Source organism: Mytilus galloprovincialis, chromosome 5 (assembly GCF_965363235.1).
Source record: "Mytilus galloprovincialis chromosome 5, xbMytGall1.hap1.1, whole genome shotgun sequence".
Classification (NCBI taxonomy): Eukaryota; Metazoa; Mollusca; class Bivalvia; order Mytilida; family Mytilidae; genus Mytilus; species Mytilus galloprovincialis.
Window position 1 is genome coordinate 18452779 of NC_134842.1, and position 26231 is coordinate 18479009.

Consider the following 26231-nt stretch of genomic DNA (forward strand, 5'->3'; position numbering starts at 1 on the left):
ACAAATGTTAAATCGTGATTGAGCTAGATTTTATTAAACTTTATGAAAATGTCAAATGAGAATTTCACATAATTAATACTTTTAATGAAAGTCAGAGAAGTTAATTCTGTCTGGATACAGACCCGTTGCATGATGGGATTTGTAAACTAATGGCGGCGAAGGGCACCAACAATGGGGTGAACATGTTTTGATGATAACTTGTATACAAATGGATACGCAGAATTCCCCCAGTCCTTCGCAGTTTAAATTGTACTTTCATACAGCTCAATTTACTATACTTAGATCATGACTATAAAACGAAAAGGTTAGTTTTGCACCGTACCTAGTAGTATACTAGCTCATTTAAGTTGTTGACAAAATAACAACAATAAATAAACTGTGAACAACATAATTGACTGCATGCAGTATTAAATTTCATACCATTTAGCAAAAGCATGTGGTAGATATGTTTAATAAGAGTGTTTTCTGATGATTAAACTGTTAAACAAAGCTAGTCATATATTGTAGTAATTGGGGTAACCAAATTAGAATTTTGACCCAATTCTGTGCCTCACAACAGCATGTTCAGCCTTGTTCTACATCAATTTTTTTCCCAGATAACTAATATCTCATTTATTGCTGTATATTTTTTTTATTCATTTTTTTCAAATTTGATGTGTAAAGATCATTGAAGATCAAGTTGTCATATAAACTTTTGTTTTTAATATAAAATAAGATTGAGATTCAAGTGTATTATTCATGTACATATATATATAACATGTACACCGTGTATCATCGTACAACAGATATACATGTAGGTACTAACCAAGCAAGCATTAGTGATTTTGACCTTACATGGTAAGGAAAATCATTGTTTTGTTCACATAATATCAATGTGTACTTCAATCTAAACATAATTGTTGTTTTAAGAAATGATTTGGTCGTAAGTTGATGATTAAAGATGTCTCACTATTTTCCCAAAACAAGAACAATTACTGAAAACATGTGAAAATACTTGTCAAAGAAGTTGGCGCTAGTCTCATCCAATATGATTCTATATTCATTGCAACTCTTTTCTGATAGAAGGCCACTGTTTATGTGTGATAAGTATAGCTGCTTCAATAATTGGCATTGAAATCTTTCATGCATATGTTATTTTTCGATATTTTATTCCGAAAAGAAGCATTGTGTATGGTGTTTAGCTGACCACAAAAATCCTTCTGTACGGTGCATAGTTAAGTTGCTGTACACCGTACACAAAAACTTTATTTTCATACTCGTTTATTACCCAAAAAATTTAAAAGAATGAGTAATCACAGGTAGGTTTTGATTGGTAACTATTACTTTTGCCCTGTATTAGCTTTCTTTCAGATAAAATATGTAAATGTCTCGACAACTGTATCGAAATTGAAAGTTGGTGTTGACATTCACAACTTTTTGCGCATTTACACGTTTATTGTTCTTATTAGAATATCAAAGTTGTTTCACAAATAGGAAAATATTGATGCAAAAATTATTTTGGAGCAGGAATTTCAAATGTTGAGAAATGTATATTGAATATTGATAAACATGATTAAGCAAAACAAAGATTTTCGTTACCGTGTAAGGTGACTACTTGAAAAAAAGTTAAGATTTTTTGTAATGTTAAATTCTCTCTTATTATAAGTAATAGGATAACTTTATTTGGTATATGCGTACCTTGCTAGGTCCTCATGCCCGACAGTTTTCACTTGACCTCGACCTCATTTCATGGATCAGTGAAGGTTAAGTTTTGGTGGTCAAGTCCATATCTCAGATACTATAAGCAATAGGTATATTTGGTGTATGGAAAGACTGTGAGGTGTACATGTCCAACTGGCAGTTGTCATCTGATTTTGACCCCATTTTTTCATGGTTCAGTGGTTATAGTTTAGTTTTTGTGTTTTGGTCTGTTTTTCTTATACTGTATGCAATAGGTCTACTTTATTTGGTGTATGGAATGATTGTAAGGTGTCTAGCTGGCAGGTGTCATCTGACCTTGACCTCATTTTCATGGTTCAGTGGTCAAAGTTAAGTTTTTGTGTTTTGGTTTGTTTTTCTTAAACTATAGGCAATATATCAACTATATTTGTTGTATAGAATAATTGTTTGCTGTATATGTCTGCCTGGCATGGTTCATCTGACCTTGACCTCATTTTCATTGTTCATTGGTCAATGTTTAGTTTACTTGGTTAATGTTAAGTTTATGTGACAGTTGTAATAAAGCTTTATATTTAGGACTATCAACATAATATCAATGATTAGTAAAGAAGGCGAGATATTTTAGCATGTGCACTCTTGTTAAGTTTAGGAAATAGTTCATTTATGCCTTGATAAATAAAAAATCATCAAATTTTAGTCATACTAAGTAAGGATACAATTCTTGACACAATGGAGCCATTTAATGCAACAAGCCATGTTCCTGTGACTTTCTGTCCTACATTCATATACATTGTACATATTGTACACATGAGTCAGGTTGGTGTTTAAGTAAAAGATTATTTTGTTTATGTTAAGTTTTTATTTTGTTTTTGAGTATTTGATGACTTGATTTCTTCCCTTGATACATAGTCAGCTGTAAATGGTTACATTTGTAATTGGCACCCAACTTAAAAAAACTCATGGTAATTAGATAGGATATTCATGATATTTTGGTGTCAAATTGAATGCATATTTAACATCATGAATGTAAAGCTCAGATGAAAAATTTAATACATAAAAAACTGAACTGTCCCTTTTGGCTCCACCAGCCAATAGTCTGGAGTAAACAACTATATCAATGGAAATAATATGAGCCATTTGACATGATTGTCAAGTTAAAGAAATCCATCTTACAAATGTAAGCAACTGTAACCAAAAAGTTATAATGATTATGATGCTTTGCTAATTAGCCTCAATGACAGTTACAAACGTAAGAGCTGTCTGAGCATGTTGCCTCAAAATGAGAAAAAATGCATGGTGCTTCATCATGGCCATTGTTGTTTTTTTTTTAATTGAAACGCTTTTAACCAGAATTTATTATGTTGTGGAACAGTTACATGTAATAGTTACAAAAATTATTCTTTTATTTATAGATTTTCAAAAGGCTGCTGCCTTCTTACATGAATTTCTCCTGAAGCTGAATGAGGAATCAGAATGTGCAGAACTCAGGGATGTTCTAAATTTAGCACTGTTACAGTTACAGAAATACTATCGCCAGCTGCAAAATCGATCACAAGACAAAAATGTAACAACTTTATCTTTAACTGCAAGAGGATTAAGTCCTATGACACCTTTTGTGGATGCACCAGACAAATTTCAATGGAAATGGCTAAACTTAGACAGTATAAAAAATATAACTGGTGTCCGGACAGACGAAAGTATGAACATAACTGTGTTACCTCCCCTGATTGATGCTACAAAACAAGGAGATTATCACACTGTAAAAGAGTTAATAGCTGATGGTAAATATTAAGTTTCTATAAGGCCAATTAAAATTAATTGCTCGATTTTCATCCCCGCCCGCCCCTCTAAAATCGTCCCGCCCCGATTTTTTTTATTTAACAAAAATACGATTTCCAGATTTTGTTCATGTCCGTTACTGGGAACCATCGATACTTTCGTTTCATTCAAAACTTCCTGTTTCAAATTTCGTTTTTCTTTTGCGAGTAATCTAACGAAAATGATTAAGTAGACATATTCTGCTGCTCTATGATGACAACATCATCTACCGAGAATAGAGATTAATTTAATAAAAACGAAAAGGGCATGACATATTCGAGTACGAGTACAACGCCTTGTCCTTGAACGCAAATTGCGGTAGTCACAAGTGAATCGAAAACCGTGTTTTTTTTCTTTATTTATACAATGAATTTGTGTCAGGAAATTTGGACTGTGAATGATATCCAATGCGCAAGAATCGTAGAACAAATTGGTACAAAAAACATGACTGGATTAAAGAAATTGACACCAGCACGAACTTGTTTGATTTTATGACCGTATATTGAGAAAAAAAGTCGACAAACACGCATTTTAATTATAACAAGCCCTTATATTTCCCCATAACTGTTGTTTTTGTTGACAAACAGCAAACACCCTCTGTAACTGTCCCAATACCCTCAATTTAGTCATTAAACATGTTAAACAACAACTACTTTTTGGTTAAGTTCATGTATTCCATCATAATTACTTTCAACACTGAGTTTACATTTTATTCTGTACTCAAAATACTTGTGTTGCATACAATTGTACCAATACATTTTATTGCCAATCAGGGATTTTTATTCAAGAGTTTAAAAAATAGTGTAGGATTCCTTATACAGCATGTATATACATTATACAAGCTTGTTTTCCACTAGCATATACCCCGCAGTATGGAGAATCGTAACAAGGGTTTCATGTGAAATAAAATCCTCCCACCCACCCCATTTTTTTCAAAAATTTGGATGAAAATCTTCTTATTAATTTTAGTTGGCCTAATGTGTAGCAGGGGTTTCATTATCTTAATTATGTTGACTGGTACATCTTATTAGTAGCTATAGGTGGTATATTCTATACAATCAATAAACATCTCACAAATGCTTTATATTAAAACAAAAATGAATTCAGGCTGTACTTATCAGTAGCATAGAAGAGTAAAAGTACATTTTTATGAAAAGTAAATGCAACTATTGAAGACAAACAATTAGAAACACTATATAGCTATGGGAGATAACTCTTGTTTCCATCTATTTTACCTGTACCAGTTATCATGGTAATGCAAACAGATACCTATTTTCTTCTGATAACATGGTGAGCTTATAATTTTATAATGTTTTAAATATCTAATTTCAGATCCATCACATGTTGAGGAAAGAGATGGCACTGGACGTACACCTTTATATTATGCTATACATTTTAAACACATGGAAATTTTACATCACTTATTGGAAAATAGCTGTGAAGTAAACACTTCGGCACATGGTAAGTAAAACAAAACAATTACAACTGTATTCATGATATTTTATGAAATAATTTATAAATACGTACATTATAATGATCAAAATGCACTCATATGTAGCTACATACATGTATTTACAAAACAGAGTATTAAAATTGTAAAGGCATGTTAGGCTGTACTTAATTGCTGTGTCGGTAATTCCGGTATATTAACATGATTAATCCCACATCTGAAACTCTCATAAAATTTTGAATAGCATACATACGGTTTTCATTAAGGGTTTTTGAAGGCGAGTCTCTAGTGGGTCAAACAGTAAGAAAAAGATATTTTATTGCAATATGATTTATGTATCCATATGCATGACCTTATAGAGCAATGAAAGGACATTAATTTTGATTACTTTTAAACTTTTGATGTGAAAATGATATGTCACAGTGTTCATTGGTGTTCAGTTTATTATGTACAAAATTTTACATTCTTGAAATTTTTGATGCATCTTTGGCATGTTTGGTCTATAATTTTGATTTATTCAGAAAATTCTTTTTTGTACTGCACATGTTGCATGTATGAAATGCTGTGATTTCAGATAGACCTTCAAGCAAAAATCATCCATAGCTTCCCACTGGGCTGGGCAATACTCATATAACCCGGGTTTTTGCCAACCCTGCAGTGATAGGAGTGATAGTTTAAGCCAAAGGATAATAAACTTCTGATCAATGCATTTGAAAACAACCATGATTACACTTGCGGACATGTCACTAAATATTAGCCGAATGCTTTCATCAATTAAAAATACAAGGGTCTAGTAGTAGTTTGTTTCTTTCTATGACATTACAGGTTATATATAAGCATTGATTGATAATCATACACCATTTCATGAAATTGAACCTGTGCGTTTTCTGAACACATCTTGCAAACCGTTATTGTGATAATGCATTATGGGTCACCCCACTGTCTTTATCACTCTTCTAAGCTCTTTATTAAATTTCTTATCTGTCTTCCCTCTGCCTTTAAAACTCTGTTCAGCTCTAAATAAAATGCATATCACAGCTTTGTGACGTCACAGTGTTCTCCCCAGGATTTTTGGATAGCGCTGTGGTAAGCGCGTGATTTTCGACAATTCTCAGAAACTTTGTCGCGGCGCGCGGTTGGTTTGTAATTGATTTGTTATGTGTTTTTCTTATATAATGCTATTGATGTTTTCTCTTGTAATGATGTCCTCATCATGCTCATGGAAGTTACCCCTTTGTTTGCTAATGTTATTGTCTGGATATAGACATGATAGAAGAAAAGTCTTTTTGTCTCCATTGTAAATACATATAATCCTCATATTATCTGTCTATAAAACCCAAGGTGAAGTCTTTTCCATGGTGGGTCTATACCAGACTGCCTAGATGTGAAGATTTCTTATCACTAACAGGTGATGTTGCAGAACATGTAGGACCAACAATAAAGTCATTGTCAGCTTCTGTGAGAAAGTTTTCAATGAAAAGATTGGTATTTTTTACATTTACTTTTATTAACATTTCTAGCAAAGTACAACATTTCAATAAAAATGAGTATAGTATTTCAAAGGAAGAAATGAAATTGCCCTTTTAATAATATTCAAATCTTATCAAAGACTTGCTTAAAAAAAAAGGCTAAAATATTCCAATTATGAATATGAAAGAAATCCTTTAAAAATATTTTAAAGAGATTTTTTTATTTCAAAGGTGAATTACCAATCAAATACATTATGTATGCCAATTGAAACAACTACCACCTTTAAAGGTTTTGTTTGATAATTTTATAAACATTTGAATACATGCCACCAGATAAGTTTGTCAAGATTTGACAATACTTCTTTTAGGTCTTTCCCTCCCAAATTATCTCCCTTACTGGCTGACATAACTTCCTGTTTACACTTGTGTCTTTTTTTAGCATTAAATACTATTCCTTATCCAAGCCATCCTCTGTTTACATTAAATTTAAAGCAATATTTAATTAAGATATATTGATGATTGGTTGACAAATATCGATATTTTATATATATTTACACAAAATTTTCGTTTTGTTTTATTCCCTTATCCATTTGAAAAAGAGCCATGTATGGTCAAGTAATCGTAAAATACGGGCTTATAAATGAATCCCTTGATAACAGGGATGCTTCTTTCAAGCAATACAGGTTCGACAGTTCGGTTGTAAACGCAAAAAAAGTAATGATATAATCGTAGATGGTTCAAAAATTGGTCGAGACAACGTTGTCAGAGAAGGGGGTAAAACTTCCCTTATATAATTTAGAAATGAACTTTTCAGCACCCGAGACATGTATTATATGTCTCTGTTAGCACTGTCCATTCATTTCATACGTTTCGGCATCTTTATAAAGCGAAAAAATGTAGCAGTGTTCTGTTAACCTTACGACGTTTAACTTGGCTTCACCCAAGCTGGACATCGAGAAAGTGAATTTCTCAAGTCTAGTATCAGCTTGGGGTTTGTTTTTCTAATCATATCCTCTTAATTGTTTACAAAGGGTAAAATTCATTACTGTAGAATTGCTGATTAAACAGGTATTAGTTCGATTGGGTGATAATTAATACTTCAATTCAAAGACTAGCTCATTGAAGCCAATTTGATCGTTCTTAAAATCAGTGTTTGTTCAAAGTTCGTTAAACAAGTTTGTGAATGTCGTTGGGAAATGCGGTCAATTTATTTCTTCTCATTTCATTCATATATGCCTCTATATATTCATTAAATAGATGTCAATGTTGAAATCATTGTTTATTTTGATCTCTCAACGACGCCATTTTGTAAAATTTATTAGACTGGTCCCGCGGAGTTACTTTAATACAACGGAAATAATTCTTTCAAAAATCGTTAACCAGTCAATCACGTGATCCGAAAAGAAAAATAAGCGGGAAATTTTAAAAAATACGAAAAAAAATATAGCGACGCGGTTGAACGGGATAGCGACGCGGTCAGTGCAATAGGACAGCGGGAAATTGAAATAGCGCTGAAAATCGCGGCGCTAAAACGGCCTGGGGAGAACACTGCGTCAAATTCGTTGACCCGTCCATATAATTTGACCTGGTCATAACAGCGAGGTCATAATGTATGGACCGATGTTGATAAGTTTGTTCTGAGGAATCCTCTGGTTTGCTTGTGAAGCAAAGAAAACACAAGTACTTGTTTCTAGTATGCAAAAAGACACAAATGCAACCTGATAAATTGATTTTCTGGCTGTCCAATGTATTCAAATTGTAAAAATATAAGCTGCTTGACACAATTTGAAGCCTTTTTGAACTAGTTCACTATGCTCACTAGATGTATATCAATATCATTCATGAATATGCAGACAACCTGATAATCGGTACCTTATGGTTCATCAGAATTATTGGAGAACCCAAACACTCTATGATATGAAGTAGGCTTTGCATATCAAATTTGAAGAAAAATCTGTACGATAAACATATTCACAAGTTCTATTTAAATGTTGTTACAGCTTTCTGGTTATGTTTTACCAGGTACCATATGCCTTTAATTTTTTTCAAATTGAATATTTTTGTGTCCATGTTGTATGACTGAAGTTTGTAAATGGTTAATTTTACACAAAGGCATAAACAAACACATAATGCATGTATTGGGTCATATTGATTAAGTGAAATGTAATCATAAACTTATATGTAATTTCAGATGGGTCAACTGCCTTACACCAAGCTTGCCATGATGGAAATCATGTAGGACTAAGTTTGTTGCTACAGTGTGGGGGAGATTTTACTATACAAGATACCCAAGGGAGAGCACCCATACATTGGGCTGTAACTACAAAGACAACAGAATGTCTTAAGGTAAATTATGATACTAGATTTGTTTAGTCTCGGACAAGGATAATACAATGTAAAGGAATACATTATCACTGAACTAGTATATATATTTGTTTATAGGCCAACTGAAGGACAACTCCGTGTGTGGGAGTTTCTCGCTGCATTGAAGACCTATTGGTGACCTTCTGCTGTTGTCTGTTCTATGGTCGAGTTGTTGTCTCTTTGACACAGTCCCCATTTCCATTCTCAATTTTGTTGTTTTTATTTTATTTCCTGGTTTGATATGGAAGTAAGCAACAACCATCTTCTTTTATGGGATCCGCCTCCTATCGATGTTTGTGGTTTGTGAAAAACTGCTGTAACATTTGTCATTAACAGAATAGGGGGTTTAAAGTAAATCTGTAATAATGAATGATGATAAATACTGCATGTACAATTTTTTGAAAATGAAAATAGGAATTTTCTGCCTCAATCTCATCAAAGGTCCTAAGATGAGAATAAGCCAAGAAACTTCATAGAGTTAAAGACTGGATTACGCCTTGTTGATGTTTGTTTAAATATATAGCAATATGTTTTAAACTGGGTGTTTAAGGGGGTTGTCTCTTTGACATATTCACCATTTCCATTCTCAATTTTACTTTATTTCTTTTTTATTTGGAAGGCATTGACTCGAGCTCTTAATAGGTGTCACAACGCCATCTAAACCATTCAGCATCAAGAGCATATGTAAAGGAAGTCCAGCTAAATGTATTCTAACAAAGCATAGTATATTTGATGTTTTTGAGTACCTATACATGTACTAACAAACAAATGTTCCAAAATGAAACATTTGCTGTCAGAATTGGGTATAGGAATGTGATCATCTGAATTTCATCCATCCAACAGTAAGATGTATGCTGAGGTTACATCAATTCAATGCAATGATTTGGATGATTTTGATACAATACGCAGCTAAAACTCTTACCTAAGTCTTTACATGTTCGCATGGCAAGATTTCTGCCTCTACCAAGCATACTCTCATTGCCCTGTGACAAACCAAGTCTAGAGTCCCATATCCTGGTTCACACACTTTGTAGAACCTTATTGATGTATTGTTGAATTTGTTCTTGTCATATCAGAAGTTCATCAATTATTTGTCATTGGACAATCATAGGATTCATAGCAAACGTAAGTCGATCTAATCAGTCAATTGTGTTCAATGGTCTAATCCAAAATGATTTTTGGTGGAAGAAGACTTCAAGTCTTCTGAAAGCCTTCACTGCTGGCTGTATAATCGTTGAACCGTTACCAGGTTGTATGCCGTATATCTTTCGTTGAATTACAATTTCATTACAACTTCTGCGCCATTCCTTCACACCAATTTTTATTTTTATTTTATAAATTGATTTGTTTTCTTGTATAAACCGGATATTTTTTAATGTAGATTTTTGTAGTATGCATGTGTGAATTTGGTATCGGGTCGGTTTGCCCTGTTTTGCTTTTGATGTAATTTTTTCTTCAAAAGCAATAATGGGACAAAGCAGGCAGGGTTGATGGGTCTGCTTTTCCTATAATTCAAGTTACCTTTTATGCATCTTCTTCCACCTCAGAGCAATCAGCTCTTTGATTTATAAATTTTGCTTCATATGTTACAAGTAAATATGTCTTGGTACCTGTGTTTGGTTTAAAAAAAAAATTAAAGCGGTTCATGATTACATTTTAATAAAAATGTCAAATTGAAAAATATTTCAAAGGAACAGAAATCAAGTCTTTTTTAAAAAAAAAAATTAATTTGAACAATCATGCAAAATGCTTGAATATGTTATTTTTTTTCATTCAATTTACAGTAAAATCCTTTGTAAATTTTGTAAAAATGATGTAAAAAATGTACAAAATATATGTGAAGAAGTAGCGTACTACTTGTCAACATGGTTAAGTAGCATGAGTAGCTATTGTATGGGGAAAAATGTCATAAACGGAAATACTTTTCGTAACAAATAAACAGATCATCTCAAGTTTTGATAACTCTACTTGAAAACCGGTATTTATTCAATTGCCTAAAGATTTAGATCTCTTGTAAAATGCATGTAACGTAAGCCATTAAATACACGTAATGTGATGTAAATACATATAAAAAGATGTTGAATGTTGTTTATTTGTAAAGTATTACACAAAAGGTATGATTTTCTGTGTAAGGACTCTGAAGGGGACAACTTGAAAGTTTGAGGATTGTAATGTTGATTTTGTCCAATGTTCAATGACATTTAAAAAGATAAAAGTAAAATTTCAACCAGTTTACCTTTGGAAAAATGCCAGATATATATTGTTTTGGTACTTTCAATCAGAAGTTTTATTAGCTCAATAGGTAAAAGTAAACTTTTCAAAACAAATTCATGTATATGTTAATAGCTTGGAATCTTATCAAAGTTTATAAAACATTATGTTCATCTCAAATGAATTATGAATATCAAGCCAAAAATGTATTTTGCTGGCTACGATATTTGAATTAGCGCAGGTGTACTGTATTTAAACCTTGAGATAGATATGGTCTTATAATTATAGTATTTAAATGGTACTATTTGTGTCAAGTGTTTAACCATGTCAATGACCAAGTCGTACAAAGAGACATTTGTATGATTACGGATATTATCAGACAATGGACAAATATCTTCATTAAATGATGATATGTAATTGTTTAACTTTGTTAACAGACGATGGATATAATTTTTTATATAAATAAGAATTTCTTTTTAATAAAGTATACTAGTGTACATAGATGGTGATCTAATGATAATTAGACAAAAAACAAAATTTTGTCAATTTAATATATAGTTCCATGTGTGCTACAAAAGTGTAGTAATGCCCTTTCCCTTCAGGTGTCAAAGGGTCATTTTTGGCTACAGTTAGCTTGAAAATGAATTAGATTTAACTGTCATTTGTCAATATCATCTTATCTTGATTTGTCAGAGGTCTCAAATACTTATCGTTACCATTAATTTTGGAGAAAAAAATAACGTGATTCGTCAAAATCATTAGATTTATTTATCATCTAAAAGAAAGTGCACATTTTATCGTCATGCACCAAAAATAACTTCATTTGGCAAGAATTTTTACCATCATTCGTCATGAAGGTACCCCCATTACCACCTTCCTTTAAGACTTGCGAAATAATTTGTTATGCTAAAAGTTCTATGGTATGGTCTAGGTCCATTTTATGTCATAGAGGATTGATAGTGTCACCTATTAGCAGACATGGTTCAAGGCAAAAACTTTGCTCACCTCAATTAATTCAGTTTAATCATGTTAATCTTTATAATTTTTTGCATGAGAATTTTTCTCAAATTACTTTCTAATTTCTATATTTATCCTGTTTGTAGTGTAATGAAATTAGCTGATACTTCTCTTTTATGATTAAATTAAATTATCTAATCTAATTCACTTATAATAAAATTATGTGTACATAAAATGTTATTGTTATAAAAATTATACACCTAACAACCAAACTGTGAATTAAAATCTGATAATAAATTTTTTTGAAATATAAATAATTGAGATTTAAGAAATATTTATTGATTTGAAATTAATGTAATTGTCGTTAAACTGTTATTTAAAAGACTTGAAAGTAAGCCATTGTATTGGTAGAAAATAATGGAGAAAAGCAATGCACCCCATTGACAATGTTGTTCTTGTTCATGTTGTTTGTTGCCTAATAAGAAACTGATGGTGTGATTATTAATTTAAATCCCATTGAAAAGGTGATTGGCTATTGTAACTGACAGTGGGAGGGCTGTATAGTCAGGCAAGGTTGTTATAAACTCCTATCATATTTATTGTTACTATTAACACATTGAGGTTAACAGTTTAAAGGATTTGGTGTTATAAAACACCAGACATTTCTTGTATAATTCGAAATGTGGTTATAAATTTTTAATCTTTATTATTGTAACTTTTAAAGCAAGCTTTGTGTTAAAATTAAACAAAAACAAGGTTATAAATTTAATAAACATAATTTGTTATGGACTAAAGGGTATATTACAGCAGTGCGGGTCACAAGTTATGGGTATTTAAAGCCCCATTAAATAATATTACAAGTGTAGATTAATAAATCCATGATTAATTAAAAGTTTATTTATCCATGTCACAAGTCTGAATATATATAATAATGTTATAATAGAAATATAACTGGCAGTGTTTTGTATGTTTAAAATTTATCAGTGCTTAACAGAAATTCATAATTCAATTTTATCATTTTAGCCATTGAATGTAAATAACGTTATATATGATAATCAATCATACCATGTTAAGGTGAACATTTTATGAATATTCAATTGAATTCATTCTGATCATATTGCAGTTTGTAATTGACTTCTAAAACTTTCAAATTTCTTTTTTTTTTAAATTCAAATTCTGTAAAACCTTTTATTTGTGATGGTATACATAAAATTTGAATGACTGAATGTTATACATGTACTGCAAAAGTTTATATAAGATGATATGAATAAAAGGAGATGTTGTGTATATAGCAATTTGACAGCAAACCAACAACACAAATAACATGAGACAAAGTGGAAAGGGATTAATAATTTAATATCAGTTGCAAAACTTTTTTCCCAATCCACTATAAATAAATATGGTTAAATTAACCATGATACATCTCTAATTTGGACAACAAACAGTCTGAAACAAAAGATAGATCATTTAGTGAGCATAAATATTTGAATGATTAAACAGAAGAACACCATCTTTCCAAATGCTCAAAGTAACAAAAAAACATAGAATAAAAACAGGTTTATAACTGACTATCAGTAGGATCTTTGCTCATTGTTGAAGGCTATACAGTCACTTTACAGTGACCTATAATTGTTAACTTCTGTGTCTTAGCTTTCAGTCTCAATTTAATAGGGTATAAACATGTACTTTGAAAATATAGTTTTTAATATTATATAAGGTTTAAATGACTCATATTAGAAGAAAATCTAGATCATGAATTGTGTAGATTTGAAGCATTTGTTGTTTTAATTTTTTCTTTAATTACACGACATATATCTTATGTTTTTTCTTTAATTACACGACATATATCTTATGTTTTTTCTTTAATTACATGACATATATCTTATGTTTTTTTCTTTAATTACACGACATATATCTTATGTTTTTTCTTTAATTACACGACATATATCTTATGTTTTTTTCTTTAATTACACGACCTATATCTTATGTTTTTTCTTTAATTACACGACATATATCTTAAGTTTTTTTCTTTAATTACACGACATATATCTTATGTTTTTTCTTTAATTACACGACATATATCTTATGTTTTTAGTATTTGATAGCCAACCAGGCGGATGTCAATGTACGAGACAAAGATGGATTGACACCATGTATGTGGGCATGTCGTCTTGATCATATCAAACATTTTGAACTATTGACCTCAGCAAGATCCTTCCGTCCAGAGGAACATGATGGGATTGAACGAGATAATGGGGGAAGGACTTGGATGCATTGGTCTATAAGAAGGACAGAACCTCTGGAATGTTTACAGGTCTGTTACAACACTGAATAATTTAAATATTTTGGAAAACTGAATTTAATGGAATATGTTTTATGGTTTAGTTTGATTATATTCTTTATCATTGCAATTTGAACTTACATCTGCTTGTCATCCACTAGTACTTGTATGAGCAGTATTTTTGGTAGCGGTTGATAACACCTCATCTGTGCACTGAAGAACAAATGAAACTCCATTAAAATTTCTGCTTTTTTAAAAGTATAACTTAAAATAAGTTGTAAAACAAATTTGAAAATTTTGTGGTATCTACAAAAGAAAACATTTTTTTCATACAAAACTATTGCATTGATTTTTTCCACTACCATTTTGCTAAATTTAACCTGTTCTATTTCAGACTCTACTTACAGCAGAAACAGCCACTATACAAGATGAAGATGGCAAGACAGTATTACTGCTAGCAGCTGAAATGGGTGGGTATATTTGTGTATAAAACATGATTAGAACATTGCTTAAAAGTCATATCTTCAGATAAAACATAACTCATGCCTACTTATCAGTTCTGTCATTTCATTGCTTTTTAAAAACTAGAAAAAAATATTAAATACTGAACTCTATTGGGGCATAACATAGTTGACCGCAGATCATTTTGTATGTAGCTTTCTCATGAATATATATGTTATACAGTTTTTGTTAATGCCATCAACATAGTTGTTAAGGGATATCATTAAAGCATTTTGCTTTTTATTGTCATTATATATAAACTGTTTTTTCATTAATAGGTTCCCTGTTAGCTTGCAAGATAATAGTTGAGATTGGAGGATATAATCGTGTACACGACAGAGATAATCAAGATAGAACTGTCTTACATCTAGCTGCTATTGGTGGTCATGGTGACGTGGTTAATTATCTGTTGGACAAGGGAGGTAATAAATACTGAAGTTATGCATCAGACAAATTAATGCAGTAAATGCATTTTTATGCCCCATTTATGGGTTTTATGTTTTCTGGTCTGTGCGTCCGTCTGTTCGTCCGTTCATCCCACTTCAGGTTAAAGTTTTTGGTCGAGGTAGTATTGATGAAGTTAAAGTCCAATCAACTTGAAACTTAGTTTACATGTTTCTTATGATATGATCTTTCTAATTGTAATGCCAAATTAAAGTTTTTACGCCATTTGCATGGTTCACTGAACATAGAAAATGATAATGCGGATGGGGCATCTGTGTACTTGGGACACATTCTTGTTGGTAGCTAAAAAATTAAAGAAAACAGTGGAAAATCAATCATATTATATTCTGAATGAATGTTACATATCTTTTGGTAAAGATCAGCTATATGAATAATTTTGTTTTCAAAATATTTATAATTGTATTTCTTGAATACTATTATTGAAAATCTGCACTGTTCTATCTATCATAAGACACAGTCAATTTGTCTCTGGTCAGTATCTGAAAGTTCTTCAGCAATGAGATGAAAATAAGAGTGTTTCTGTGATATAGTGAGAAACATTACACATTTTAAAGGAGTATTTGCAGGATTAGTAGCTATAGATATAAACAACAAGTCACATCATTATGTGGAAGTGTTCAAAAATTAAATATTAAAACAATAACAGGTTTCCCTACAAATATTGAAGATAATAAATGGACAACATAAAATGTCAATTTATTGACATATATTTTTTTTTAAACTAAGCCAAAGGTTATGTTACAGTCATAATGCATTTTGTCAGAAGTAAACAATAAGTTTGCATCAATGAGAAAAAGAGAATTTCAATGCTACAATTTACTTATAATTTGAACTTTCATAATGCTGCATGATTAATATAATAAACTTGTTTATTTCTTGTTTCAGCTGAACTGGAGGCAAGGGATAAGTTCAACATTTCGCCATGGGACTACGCCAAGAATAAACAGTTACATTATTGTCAGTTGATTATAATGTCACATCAGAGACAAAGATTAAAAAGTAATCCTACAAGTCCTCTACCTAATGGCCTTGGTCTGAGTCTTGGCAGTTTAAACGGGTACATGAACGGTGACGATTATGATCACATGATTGTAAGTTATCGTGCTAGTAATATGCAATAATCTTATACCTTTGATTGATAAACTTGAATTTATACAAGGTGAACCAACACCTGAAATGGTAATTGTGTGGTTGGGTAAAAGTGGGTGTATAGCGAAAGGTATTCACTGTTGTCCTTCGCTATCAATTACTGCATGGTAATAGTTTATTCTGGTTGACATGTTTCATCATCAAGCGTATCGTCTTCAGGACAATATTACTTATGAAATCAAGCCCTGAAGTTCAAATTAGGCATTTCATGTGGTTCGCCAGAAGAAATGTTACAATGCCGACCAGAATAAACTCTTACCATGCGATAATTAATGGGTGTTGTCTTTATTATTGTTTTACTTTGTTTAATAAACACAAGTGATAACTTTTCAGGTTGAAGACATTGTAATTTTATATTGACAACTGTATATATGATAACCAATATATGCAAAGATGTGTTTATAGACAAATAGATATCTGGGAATTGTAATGCTGAGAGAAAACATACTTTGAGTTTTAATCTGTGATGTATTTGTGACATGGTATTTGTTTGAATAAGAGTGGATGCAAAGAGTATCATTAAGAAAATACATGTTGGAAAACAAGTCAGTTCATTATGAAGCTTATCCTAATTTCAAATTTATATTTTTCAGAATACTCAAGACAGTTTTGATAATATGCCAATTACTCCACCTCATCCTCCCAAACGACCAAGGACAGGGAGACATCCAATCAGAAGATCCCATAGTCTGACTTCTCCTGACAGAGGGCGCTCTTACATTCCAGCAGACCAAGAAAGACTTATTATTAGTGCTGGTGGAGATCTCCAACAAGGGAGATCATCCTTAACAAGTGATAGACCTAACTCCTATTCAAATAGAGAACAGTATACAAGGAGAGAAACAGGGAGAGAAACAGGGAGAACCAATGAAAGAATAGAGGTTTGTTATAAAAATATACAGTAGTGGAATGGACCACTAGCTGTTGGTTTCTTGCATACCTGCATCATTTTCATGTAAAATTTTAAGCTCTGTCTCTTAGTTATACTTCAATGGCTTGATTCTTTGCATAATTCAAACGTTTGTAATTTCTTTACCAGGCATGGCATATATGAGACATGTTGTTTTAGTTATGCTCATCTGAGTTCAAATGATTGCTTTGTTTTTTACAATGATTTGTAATCAAGAAAGCTTAAGGAGTATTAAAAAGGGGTTATCTACTGCCTAGAACATGCAGTTTTTCCTGTATTTATTAAGTTTATATATTGTTTTCAATTTTGCTGCAAAGCAGGTATTACTGTGTAAACAGTTGTATTTTACCTCAAAATTTATATATCAAATAATTATTTTTGCAGGTTTCTTTAAATCCCAGACAAACCTCTGCAGATGGCAGAATACCTAGTGAACATAGAAGGAGAGATGATAACAGATTTGATCATCCCAATGGTCATAAAAGAACAGAGGACAATAGATTTGACTATCCCAATGATCATAGGCGGACAGAGGATAACAGATTTGACCATCCCAATGATCAAAGGCGGCAAGAGGATAATAGATTTGACCATCCCAATGATCAAAGGCGGCAAGAGGATAACAGATTTGACCATCACAATGATCATAGGCGGCAAGATGATAATAGATTTGACCATCCCAATGATCATAGGCGGCAAGATGATAATAGATTTGACCATCCCAATGATCATAGGCGGCAAGATGATAATAGATTTGATCCTCGAAGTGATGATCGATTACACCAGTCAAACAATAGATTTGAATCTTCTAGAGACAATAGGTTTAATTCTGAAGAGGGGTTAGACTCAGCAGATGGTCGTTTTAGTTCAACTGTTGATAGTGGATTTCATTCGAACATTAATAGACAATTAAATTCCACTGGGGATGCACATGCGGACAGGAGATTTAATTCTGAATATGAAGTGCTAGACCGACCTAATGATGTCGATATGGAAGATGATAATAGATGTAAGTAATTCAGGGTTTTAGAAATAATTCAATAAAGAAATTTTACTTAATACCAAAAAAACAAAGGTGAGTTTAGAACTTATCTAGGTTGGTTACCTAGAACCCTGAGTATATTATTATGATTAAATTGTCTCTTTGGTTATCTATTTGTGGAAGACTACAAAGTTGTTATGATAGCAGTCCATAAAATCATTTAATTATAACTGGGGAAATCATTATCTTAGTTATCAAGACAAGACAATTTTCTGGAAAAGTTGTCTACATTCTTGTCCGTTGTTCAAATTTCCATAATGGACATCAATATTTTCTATTTTTAGCCAATCCAGACGATGATATTGATAATGTCAGTGTTGGTGGAATGGATGTATCAGATATCGAGGATGATGAGAGAGGTCCTCCCATGACATCACGGAGGTCAGATACAAGGTCAGATAAAAGTGGGTCGGTACACCATCCTCGTCCACCACCAAGAAAAAATCAACAGAAATCCTATGCACAGCCTTTGGTATGTTGTAATTTAGTTTTCTTTTGTGTAATATTAACCAACTAATTTTTGTGAGCAATTTTTTTTTGATTTTGGAAAGGAGAAAAGTATTTGGAATATAAATCCTCATGAATATGCAAAATTTGGATTTTTCCTTAATGAACTACATCAAGTAAATTTGAGAATTGCGCAAAAATTAAATCACCTCAAAATTAGCTAGAGAAGGACTAACTCTTAATAAAGTATCTGTGAAAGTATGTTTTATTTTAGTCTTTATGAATTTTTATTAAGCCTACTCAGTTTGAACATTTGTATTACAAATGCAAATGTTAACTTTTACAAAAATTGTAAATCCCAATCCACTGAATTACTAACTTAAAAAAAAAATGTTGATGACTAAGAATAAATGATGTCCATACATTCCTTTTCTGGAGTAGAAAGTATAATTTTTGGAGGTTGAAATGTATGCAAAGACACTTTTGACTAAAATACTTAATAATATTCCTTGTATAGATCTCATTAATTTCAGTATTTTTTTAGGCAAAAATGTAGATAGTATGACATTTTATTTTAAGAGGTAAATATGTTACTCAATCAAGATACACTTTAAACTGCTAAAAAAAAGTTTTGTTTTTTTGAAGGATTGTTTTTATATTTGTTAGTTAAATGCTTGGTTATGATCTATTTATAGGAGCCTCCATACAGACAGCAAAGCTCATCACAAGATTATAATGAGTACCCAGATGATAGAAGGGATAATTTCCGTCAAAATGATGTTTTAAGTCGTTCTGATGGATTCTCAAATAGCAGACCAGATAACTTTCCTAAAAATAGATCAATGGAATTTCCTGGCAACAAATCTATGCAACCAAAGCCTCCTTCAAAATTTAACCAAAGAGTTATTTCCCCTAATTTCAATCCCCCATCAAATAGTAATACTGACAACTTTCCACCAGGAAAACCAAGGCCAGCACCTAGGCAACCAAGTATGCCTAAGCCACGCCCACCTCCACGAAGAACTCCTTCACCCACACAGCCTGGATCAAGAGATCAGATATACAGTCCACCACTGTCAAGTCAGAGCAATGACTTACCAATACAGAAACCATCCCCTCCACCTCCAATAGATTCAACCAGACCAGATTCTGGCTCTAAACCTCCAGGTTTGTTGTGTTCATATATTGTTAGTTATAAGGACTCTACTCAATTAGAATAGTATGCATAGCGATGTTAGATAAAATATGCATTCTGACACTTTCATATCATATGTACTTGTTGGAACAGTCCTAAATTGATTCAGTAGTAATCTAAATTAAATAACAACTCACTTATTTACAAGTTTGTTATTAGAAAGCATCATTTAACAAATGGATAAAATACAAAAATAATCATGCAATGCAAAAGTTTAAATATTTAGTTGAATAAAAAGAAATGATGGTAACTCTCAATAAAAAAGCAACCCAACACTACAAAATACTAGACATTGCTAGAGGAGTACAAACTTTGGTCTTCAACAATGAAAAAAAGTGTTCATACTTTATGCCAATCTCTTCTCTTTAGACAAGTTGTAAACAAATATAATTAACAACCAATTATTTGTGTTTTAGGTGTTGTTGAAGGAAGACGTATACCACCACCCATGTTAATGCCATTAGAAAATGCACCAAAACCTCCAATGCTGAGTATTTTTGATAGAAAGGAAGAAAAGAGAAAGAAGAGAAGAAAAAAGAAAGAAAGAGATCAAGAAAGGGAGAGGGAACGAGATTTAGATTTGAAATCTCCACCAATGGATATTGAACCTCCCAGGGGATATGCTGCCCCACTCCATCCACCACCCTCAGCAACATCTCGACCTCCAAGGGCACAGTCTGGTGTTCCTGCTCCAAAGTTTTCCAAACAACCACCTCAGAGACATAATGAGCAAAGGTTAGAGTAGAACAAGCTGGATATAAAAAAATATTATGAAAAGGCAAATTTGACCTTAATATATGATACAACTAATAACTAAATACTATCAAGTATTTAACCCTTTAGTCAATAAAAAAACATTTTGTATCTTTGGTTTACCAATGATAACTTAAGTATAACTTGACCAAGGATTTTGATTTAGCATATTTCAATGAGCATATTCTACAGGTTAGGGGTGAAATTGATGAATTTACACGACTGATCAAAAGTTATGCCCCTTATTTTGCTATAAATTTAGACTTCATTTTAGTTTCAGGAGAGTAAATTTTATTTTCACAAAATCTAGATACGTGTACTTTAATATACAGTTTGAGATCTATTTTGTCAGAGTGTACATTTTCTATTTTAACTATTATACTGGAGTGTGCAGCAAGACAAACTAGATCTCTAATTCTAGTTTTATCCAAAATTCATTAATAATTAATTTGTAGATTGGTTTATGAGAGCATGGATGAAGAAATAAAAGATGATTTTGAACCACCAAAAATAAATGGTCATGCTGTTCCAATAAAAGAAGGTCCTCCAAAATCTGGAAAGCCAGTTCACCGGACACAGTCATTAGAGAGTGAAGATTTAGAAATGGAATTGATTGGCCAGTCTTATGATACAATAAATGAGGAAGATGATCAAGCTGGGCCATTGATACCTCCACCTAAAGGATTTGGAACTCCATCCAAATCTCCATCGGGGAGACCACTCTCACATTCTATTCCACAGGTAGGTGAATCATTGATTCTTCAGAACTCCATCCAAATCTCCATTGGGGAGACCACTCTCACATTCTATTCCACAGGTAGGTGAATCATTGATTCTTCAGAACTCCATCCAAATCTTCATCGAGGAGACCACTCTCACATTCTATTCCATAGGTAGGTGAATCAAAGGGTTAGAAATTATATTAATCATCCTGAGAAATAGTTAATTGTTTTCCTCTATCCTAGGGAACCGCCACTTTGGTCTAGTGGAGTGCTCATTTTGAGTGCAGGAGGTTGTGGGTTATATCCCCAGCTGGGTCTAACCAAAAACTTAAATGGTATTGCTGCTTCTCTGCTAAGCAAATGACATTAAGGAGTTAAAAAAATGTGTCCAGGAAGGTTGACATATCTTCCTGCTAACATTTAAATTTTTGCATCCAGACATTTAAAAAAAAAATACAAGATATTTAAAATCTATTAAAAAAAAAACACATTAAATTGACAATAAGTAAAAACTTAATTACAAGAAAATAAGTCATACTGCAAAAATATTTGCCAGTGTTTTAAATGAAACAATGAAAGATATCAAACAAGAAATACTTTTAAATTCAAATACATGTATATGTTATAATAAAAATGAAGTCAGCATAGTTGACTCAGTATATGATTTTAAACAGGGTTCTGATATTTCTTCGTAAGTAATGAAAACAATGCATGGTTAGGGATTACGACAGACAGCATGAAATATATGTATTTGGTTTTATAATGTTGTATCTTCATTTTTAAAGAGCTATACTTTTATTTCTTCTGTAAAGGTTATTGGTTAAATCACACTAATTAGCATAGAAAATACAATTGTACAAGTGTTTGTAAAGTTTGGTTTGCATGCCATATTCAATCGTAATTTATCCATTAGAACATTAATGGAATATGATAGTACATATTTATTTAAAAAAATATAATGAAATACCATTGTTACCAGATAATTAGTTTGTATCATTTAAAAATGGATAACAGATTTTATACTGACTTGTAAAAAGGAATTTAGCAATGTCACAACTAAATATTTTTAAAAACAGACCAAACTTGAACTTCATGGATTTATGAAACATTGACAATTGGTCAATTTTTTATAAGGTATTATGCTCATCTCTTTCTTAGACAAAGGTGACCTTTCGTGGATACATGTATTATCTTCTTTTTTTTTTTTAATTTCATGAACTATTTAAAAGTTGTTCTTCTGCTTCCATGCTGTCCATGTTCTGTGTATATTCTGTTATCTTCTATATTTATCAAGTATACTTGGAAATGTTGAACTCAAATATTTCCTTAATTACATTGGCATTACAAGTCATACCCCTGCTCAATAGAATGGTGTTCATCTGTTCAACAAAGTTTATATAAAATATGTGGTATGATTGCCAATGAGACAGCTATCTGTAATGAGACCCAATGACCTAAGAGGATGTCTGGGTCAAATGTTGAGGATTACCCAGTAGGATTTATTAAAATTCAAATAAAACAGTTAAAACTTTAGTTTTACTCTGTAACTAACCCAAAACTTCAAGTGAATATGCTTTCACATTAAAAAACCTTCAAAATTCAGTTCTTTTGCATTTACACCTCCATCAAAAATATCCAGTTAATTTTTCAGACCAAATTTAACTCCTTTGCTCTAAATATACTTGTAAAACTTGGTTTAGAAAATTATATATACAACTACCAATCATTTCAAATCTAATCTAATCTAATTTGTCTTTATAGATTTTTAACATATAGCTCTTAGCTGGTATTGAATTAAGTGTATTTATTGGAAAATGGATGGACCAGCATGCCATACTTTTGAATGTATTAACAGAGCATCAGTGTTATACTACACAACATAGTATTAACAATGTCCTAGATTTATTGATGGATTAAACTCTTGATTAACTTCTATTGCTAGACTCTATAGACTATTCAAAGTTTTCAGTGTTTGGTGTTTCTGCATGAGCTTACATAGAAAATATGTGAAATGAAGTCTTAATAACTGTATCAAAATTATTCTCAAATTAAGAAATAATACTTATGCTATGCTTTTTCCTCATTTTATCATGGGTAGGCATTATATTTGTTGATATTTTACACTGAGGGTTGTCCTTTTGGAGAATTGTTCATGAAAACAATTTCATCACAAAAATAGAAAATTGTCAAGTCAATGACCTGGTTTATATGTAAAAAAAAATACATAGTCGATAGAAACCAATGAAATTGTGTTGCTTGAATTCAGAATTTACTACAGAAGATATAGCAATTTATATCAGCAAAGCATCTAGATATGATTACAGAATCATTTTGCAATAATTAGTGGCTTTGTACAGTTTTAATTTTGGTATCTGTCCTAAGGATTAAAATGTTATTTAGTTTATATACCAGTATATTGTTCTACATAATTATTTGATGTGTGATTTGGTCACGACAAACTACACTTTTGACAACTGCTAATTTAAAATAACACTTTATGAATTGTAGGACAACAGAACAGCAAGAATGACCCCTACAAGTGCTAAACCTCCACTACCGCAGTCTGGTAGATCCAGTGGACAGTCAGGTCGTACCAGTGCATCATACCGAAGGAAAAGTCCTTCACCTCATCGGAGGTCACGCCCACCTACAGGGGGACGTTCTAGCAGTACTTCATCATAGTTATATAATTAGTTTTTATATTCCGTCCATATTATAATGACTAGTCTGTATATGTTATTTATTTATTTGTGTATTGCAGGATATTGAAATTTCCTATTGAAATTCTTAAAAAAACTTGTTTATTTAGCTAGCATTCATCTTGACAAAATTTGACATGTTGTTTTAAATCTCAGTTGTAACTAACCCATGGATACACGAGAACTCAGAAAAGGAATTGAGAAAATGTGAAACCAATAAAGGTTTCTGTAATTCAGATATTACTGGATTGTTTCCCTTTAGTTTAATGGAATTAGATGGTACATGTAGTTGCATCGTGAAAATAGAAAGTAAAAGGCTTTTTTTAAAGTTAGGGATGTTTACCTCTCTGTTTCAAAATAACAAGCTTTGTAACGACTGTTTTTAAAATTTATAGTTCTGGGAAATTATAAAGCAGAAAAATGAAAGGTCTGTGTCCTTATTTTTGAGGTATAATCAATTCATAGATTTAATGTTGGCACTATTTTTATGCCCCGTCTACGATAGTAGTAGGGGCATTATGTTTTCTGGTCTGTGCGTCCGTTCGTCCGTCTGTTCGTTCGTCTGTTCGTTCGTCTGTTCGTTCGTCCGTTCGTCCGTCTGTCCCATGTCAGGTTAAAGTTTTTGGTCAAGGTAGTTTTTGATGAAGTTGAAGTCCAATCAACTTGAAACTTAGTACACATGTTCCTTATGATATGATCTTTCTAATTTAAATGCCAAATTAGAGTTTTGACCCCAATTTTACGGTTCACTGATAGAAAATGATAGTGCAAATTTCAGGTTAAAGTTTTTGGCTTCAGGTTAAAGTTTTTGGTCAAGGTAGTTTTTGATGAAGTTGAAGTCCAATCAAATTGAAACTTAGTACACATGTGCCCTATGATATGATCTTTCTAATTTAAATGCCAAATTAGAGTTTTGACCCCAATTTTACGGTTCACTGAACATAGAAAATGATAGTGCAAATTTCAGGTTAAAGTTTTTGGCTTCAGGTTAAAGTTTTTGGTCAAGGTAGTTTTTGATGAAGTTGAAGTCCAATCAACTTGAAACTTAGTATACATGTGCCCTATGATATGATCTTTCTAATTTAAATGCCAAATTAGAGTTTTGACCCCAATTTTACGGTTCACTGAACATAGAAAATGATAGTGCAAATTTCAGGTTAAAGTTTTTGGTCAAGGTAGTTTTTGATGAAGTTGAAGTCCAATCAACTTGAAACTTAGTATACATGTGCCCTATGATATGATCTTTCTAATTTAAATGCCAAATTAGAGTTTTGACCCCAATTTTACGGTTCACTGAACATAGAAAATGATAGTGCAAATTTCAGGTTAAAGTTTTTGGCTTCAGGTTAAAGTTTTTGGTCAAGGTAGTTTTTGATGAAGTTGAAGTCCAATCAACTTGAAACTTAGTATACATGTGCCCTATGATATGATCTTTCTAATTTAAATGCCAAATTAGAGTTTTGACCCCAATTTTACGGTTCACTGAACATAGAAAATGATAGTGCAAATTTCAGGTTAAAGTTTTTGGTCAAGGTAGTTTTTGATAAAGTAGAAGTCCAATCAACTTGAAACTTAGTATACATGTTCCCTTTGATAAGATCATTCTAATTTTAATGCCAAATTAGAGAATTTATTCCAATTTCACAGTCCTTTAAACATAGAAAATGATAGTGTGAGTGGGGCATCCGTGTACTGTGGACACATTCTTGTTCTTTGAAGAACTATGAAAAAATAATAAGACTTCATAAGATTTAAAAAAAAAAAGAAGCTTTTTAAACTATATGAAGTAATATTTTGAAAAGAAAGTTGGGGGATAACAGTTTTTTTTTATTGGCACTATGTGGAATTTTTTTAGGACCATTAATATCTGACAAAATCTTTAAAACTAGAGCAGTTAACATGCCTTAAAAGTATTAACTAATTTTAACTAACTTATTTCTAAAATATGATTAGTGTGGGACTTTGAACTGAAATAATGAATTTAGTTCAGAGTAACAGTAGTATCAGCAATGTTAAGTTATGGTTTGTAAATGTGCTTTAGATGTTAGAACATTTATATTTTTATACTTTGTTGAAATGTTAAAATATGTTAAGATTTATATGTTATTTATTTACAATCCAATCTTTGTTAAAAGAGGA

The 26231-nt window shown here is 31.8% G+C and overlaps 1 protein-coding gene across 1 annotated transcript; it reads left to right on the forward strand.

The window, feature by feature from the left end:
• The first annotated feature begins 100 nt into the window (after positions 1–100).
• LOC143075314 (uncharacterized) lies at positions 101–24573 on the forward strand. The gene is made up of 15 exons (XM_076250688.1): positions 101–304; positions 3072–3440; positions 4810–4938; positions 8588–8742; positions 14024–14242; positions 14604–14679; positions 14989–15132; positions 16061–16266; positions 16918–17205; positions 17619–18243; positions 18561–18748; positions 19419–19890; positions 20335–20653; positions 21127–21412; positions 23902–24573. Exons 1-15 carry the CDS (start codon positions 286–288, stop codon positions 24073–24075), a joined length of 3669 nt encoding a protein of 1222 aa, XP_076106803.1. The 5' UTR covers positions 101–285; the 3' UTR covers positions 24076–24573.
• The last annotated feature ends 1658 nt before the right edge of the window (positions 24574–26231 follow it).